The sequence below is a fragment of the Tachyglossus aculeatus genome (genome assembly GCF_015852505.1).
Source record: "Tachyglossus aculeatus isolate mTacAcu1 chromosome 12 unlocalized genomic scaffold, mTacAcu1.pri SUPER_6_unloc_2, whole genome shotgun sequence".
Classification (NCBI taxonomy): Eukaryota; Metazoa; Chordata; class Mammalia; order Monotremata; family Tachyglossidae; genus Tachyglossus; species Tachyglossus aculeatus.
The window spans coordinates 10,871,191-10,876,347 of NW_024044829.1; the positions used below are offsets into that span (position 1 = coordinate 10,871,191).

Consider the following 5,157-nt stretch of genomic DNA (forward strand, 5'->3'; position numbering starts at 1 on the left):
TCCAGGAGATTGTGATCTAATAGGGGAAACAGAGAAAAAACTTAAATAGAGGAGGAAGGAGAGAATGGAAAGATGAGAAAGTGGGAGAATGCTTGATTCAGGAGTACAGTTTATATAGTCAGTATGAACTGATCTTTAACGGATTTGCAATCAGGACAAGTCAGAAAGAAGCAGTGGTCTAGTTGGTAGAGTGCGGGCCTGGGTTTCAAATAGAAATGGGTTCTGATCTCGAGGGTTCCACCACATGTCTGCTGTTTGACCTTGGGAAGGGTCGCCTAAATTCTCCGTGCCTCCGTTCCCTCTTCTGGAAAATGGGGATTGAGATGTAAGCCCCATGGCAGACGTGGAGTTTGTCCAATCTGATTAGCTTGTATCTACTCCGGCACTTAGTATAGTACCTGATATATAGTAAGTGCTTCACAATGACCATAAGAAAAAGTTAAAATAGGCTCATTGATAGACTGAGTGTCTCAGATTGTGAATTAGACAAAGGTGAAGCTATTAAAAGAGGCTAAAAACTGTCATTGAAAACAAGAAGCATGGGGACGCTGAGATGCAGATGCCTCGGTTTCCACGGGAACCCGGATGGCCGACTCCATGGTTGATGCTGCGGTGACCAGGCCATTATCTCCCAGGAGCCTCAGAAACCACGTGACCAGAGGGTGTTTGGCTTGTCCAGGCCACAAGGTCCCTCGGCAGGGCCCCGAGCCATCCTCCAGGGATCTCCCTCGGAGCAGCTCCTGCTTTATCTACAGGGATTCGAGCCCATCTGGAGAGCTTCTCAGGGTCTGAGGGAGAGTGTAGAGAGACCGAGGGCTCCTCTATGTTCCTTTCTGGATGACCGAACCCAGGAGTCTGAGGTGAAAGAGGGGACCAGCCCAGCTCTACAGAGGTCAGCGACCCCCAGCCCCATGCTGCCCTGATGAGAGTGACCGGGGGTGAGTGGGATGGAGGGGGCGGGGGGAACGAAGATGAGGATGGAAGTGATGGAACTAGTCTGGGGCCTAAGGTAGGGTTTCAGAACAGGGCCGTGGCTCTCAGCGAGGCAATGATGCTAGCAGGAGGAGAGGTACTTTCCAGATCAGAAAACCCCAACAATCACAGACCTCTCCTCCTTCCTCCTCAAATCTCGCTACCATAATAATGATGGCATTTGTTCATCACTTACTATAAGCAAAGCACTGCTCTAAGCGCAGGGGGGATACAAGGTGATCAGGCTGTCCCACATGGGGCTCACAGTCTTAAATCTCATTTTACAGATGAGGTAACTGAGACTCAGAGGAGTTAAGTGACTTGCCCAAAGTCACACAGCTGACAAGTGGCAGAGCCGGGATTAGAATCCATGACCTCTGGCTCCCAAGCCCGTCTTCTTTCCACTTTGCCATGCTGCTACCATGCCAACTACCTGCAAGGCTACCATGATCCAGCACAGTGTCAGCACTATGGACAGTCACTTTGGGCTTTCTTTAGCCCCAGAATACCTTGCAGGTGGTAAATGACATGCAGGGCTGAGAGAGTGTGCCGAGCCTTGGACCGCCACTGGCACTACTTGCAATTCCTCCCTGTAAGAGTTTTTCCGAAATGTTGGGAGAAAATAAATAGCGGGGAAGGTTGGAATCCCTGCCTTCATAGGCTTTCCAGCTGGCTGGGCTACGATGACACAGTATAATTTACTATCAATCAAGTAATCTTGAATCATATTTATTGAGAGCTTATTGTACGCACTAAGCACTTGGAGAGTAATTATAATAGTAGTAGTACTTGTTGAGCTCTGACTATGTCCCAAGCACTTTCCTCAGCGCTGGGGTGGTTACAAGGTAAGCACAGTCCTTGTTCCACATGGGGCTCACAGTCTTAACCCCAATTTTACAGATGAGGTAACTGAGGTTCAAAGACATTAAATGACCGTGGTCACACAGCAGACACGAGGCGGAGCCGGAATTAGAACCCAGGTGTTCTGACTTCTTCTGACTCCCAAGCCTCTGCTCTATCCCCTTTAGAAAACCATAAAAACCATAACAGACACATTCCCTGCCTCTTCTAGAAGGAAAGAAAGAATGAAAGATGACTATGCAATTATTGCGTGCCATTTTACTGATTAGAGGCCCAGAGAAGTGAAGCAACTTGACTAAGGTCCCACAGCCGGAAAAGGAGAGAGGTAGGATTAGAACCCAAATCCTCTGACTACCACTCAGCTTAACTTGGGAGAGTACAATAAAAGAGAGCTAGTAGATATGTATGCTACCTACAAGGAGCTTACAGTCAGGAAGAGAACTCCTGGGCCCATGCTTTTTCCACTAAATGACGATCGAAATGAGTTGAATCATGCTTGAGTTAGGTGAAGTGGATTTAGAGGGCTGGGAAATGAATGGGGAAGCTGGTTGGAGGAGGGGGGATTTCAGTAGTACTCGGAATTCGGGAAGACCTGTGTTCTCTCTGATTTTGAGTGGATAAGAGAAGCTAGGCTTGGCTAGGGTGGAAGAGGGAGAGTTGATCGTAACAACTAGAAAGTTGCTTTGAGAGCTGAGAAGACGAGTTGAACGACGGACAAGAGTGAAGTGCAGTCATAGGGCAGAAAGCCTTCAAGCCGATTGTGAGTTTTTGCTGTTGTGATGACACAACATGTCCTGAGTGAAGGTTGAGGAGAGGAGAAGATGTAGGTTGAGCGATGATTTAGGAAAGGACTAAATGAATGATGCGGTATTCTTGTGTTTGTGTGAGTCCACTTGTGAATACAGATATTGAGCAAATTGAATCAGTTTGATGTATATGTGGGCTTTCTTTTTGTTGTTTACCTTATGGTACTGTTATGTACTTATTACATTCCAGGTACTGTACTAAGCACTGGGGTGGATACAAGGTAATCAGGTTGGACGCAGTCTATGTCCCATATGTCTATTCAGTCATAATCCCCAATTCACAGATGATGTAACTGAGGCACAGTAAAGGTAAGATACTCACCCTAGTTTATACAGCCGACAACACGGGGCGGGGGGAACAGGATTAGAATTCAGGTCCTTCTGTCTATCAGGCTAATTCTATCTCCACTAAATGGATGAATTTATGTATAAAGGCACTTCTTGTTTCACTCTAAAACCACCGAAAAAAGTTCACAGCAGTCATGTTCATATCTTTATGTTCTCTGACCACTCCTATCCCCTATTCATTTTAGTTTCAGTCTCCTTAACCAAAACTAATACTCGATAATTATTAAGTGCTTACAACGTTCCAAGCAACGTATTAAGTGCTGGGGGAGATTCAGGATAATCTGATGGAACACAGCCGTGACCCACGAAGGAGTCACAGACTATGTAGGAGGGAAAAAAAGGTATTGAATTCTCATTTCACTATTGAGAAAACTGAGGCTAAGAGAAATTACATCACTTTCCCATGGCAATGCAGCCGACAAGTGGTGGAGTTGGGATGAGAAGCCAGGTCCTCTGACTGCCGGGCCTGAGTTCTTCCATTGCCCCCAAGGAAATTACATTCTATTGGAAGCACCCTGTTTCCACATAGTTCATAACTTGGTACTTCCAATAGAATGTAATCTCCTTGGGGGCAATGATCACATGTACTATTACTGTGTCCTCCTTAGGTACTCAGTAAATAAAATTGATTGACTTATTCTTGTTCCTTCACCCCTAACATCATTGCCTGAAAATTGAAGTCTTCCTTCCATCTTCCTTTTCAGGGAGTCGACACCATTTCCCAGAAATGTTCAATGTCTCCACGGTGAACTCAAATATTATTTTGAATTCAATAACTGTCTCCCCTCCATAATCAAGTGTCCTGCCAATTCCTTCACTCATCCCATCAATTGACTCTAACTTTGGCTCTTTGCTCATCACATACAAAAATTAATGCTGCCTCCGAGAAATGCCCAACGTCTCCACGGTGAGGGAATTCCTCCTGCTGAGTTTCTCAGAAGTCCGGGAGTTGCAGCTGGTCCATGCCGCGCTGTTCCTACTGGTCTATCTGGCGGCCCTGACCGGTAATCTCCTCATCATTGCCGTCACTGCCTTCGACAGGTGCCTCCACACCCCCATGTACTTCTTCCTCTGGAACCTGTCCATCATCGACCTTTGCTACATCTCCGTCACCGTCCCCAAGTCGGTCGTCATCTCACTGACTAATCATAGATCTATCTCCCTCCTGGGATGTGTGGCCCAGGTCTTTTTGGTGGATCTGTTTGCTGCTTCAGAGCTGTTAGTCCTCACCGCGATGTCCTACGATCGCTATGCCGCCATCTGCCGCCCCATGCACTATGAACTCATCATGAACAACACAGCCTGTGGAAAGATGGTGGCCGCATCCTGGCTCAGCGGCCTGCTCATTGCCGTCCTGCTTTCAGCTTCGACATTCTCCCTGAGATTCTGTGGGTCCAGCATCGTCCAGCAGTTCTTCTGTGATGTCTCTCCCTTGCTGAAGATCTCCTGCTCCGAGAACCACGTCGCCATCGATGTGAGCATCATCAGTGGGGTAGCTTTAGGTGTTGTCTGCTTCATCTATATCGTCATCTCCTACGTGCACATCTTCCAGGCTGTGCTGAGGATGCCGGCCTCCGAGAGCAGGGCCAAAGCATTCTCCACCTGCCTGCCCCACTTCACCGTCTTCACTGTCTTCCTCTTTATGGCCATCATCTCCTATCTCAAGCCCGTGTCAGATTCCCCCTCGACCCTCGACCTGTTGGTGTCCGTGTTCTACACCGTGGTGCCCCCCACCCTGAACCCCCTCATTTACAGCCTGAGGAATCGGGACATGAAGGCCGCCCTGGGGAGAGTCCTAAAGAGGAGTTTCCGCCTCCCTTCTTTAAGAGACAAAATGTCTGTTTCCTTTTGCTGAGCTACCCCATTTCTCATCAGGGTACTGACCGTTGGGGTAACCATATAAAGACCTGTCCAAAGAAAAAGTCCAGTGTCTGCGGATTTGTCACTGTCTGGGACAGAACCTGATTAGACATGTGTGACTGTAAGCCTGGTGTGGGCAACGATTGTCTCTCTTTAATCTGAATGGTACTTTTCAAACACTTAGTACAGTGTTCTGCACACGGTAAGCACTCAATAAATATTTATGAATGAATAAATGACTGAAAATTGATTGTTTGGGCGGAATCATGGCATAGTGGAATGAGCATATGTCTGGGACTCATGAAATTTG

General features: G+C 47.3%; 1 protein-coding gene across 1 annotated transcript; it reads left to right on the plus strand.

Moving 5' to 3' along the window:
• The first annotated feature begins 3,876 nt into the window (after positions 1–3,876).
• On the plus strand, positions 3,877–4,842 carry LOC119921355 (olfactory receptor 14A16-like). Its single transcript, XM_038741621.1, has one exon. It carries the CDS (start codon positions 3,877–3,879, stop codon positions 4,840–4,842), a length of 966 nt encoding a protein of 321 aa, XP_038597549.1.
• Positions 4,843–5,157: the final 315 nt, after the last annotated feature.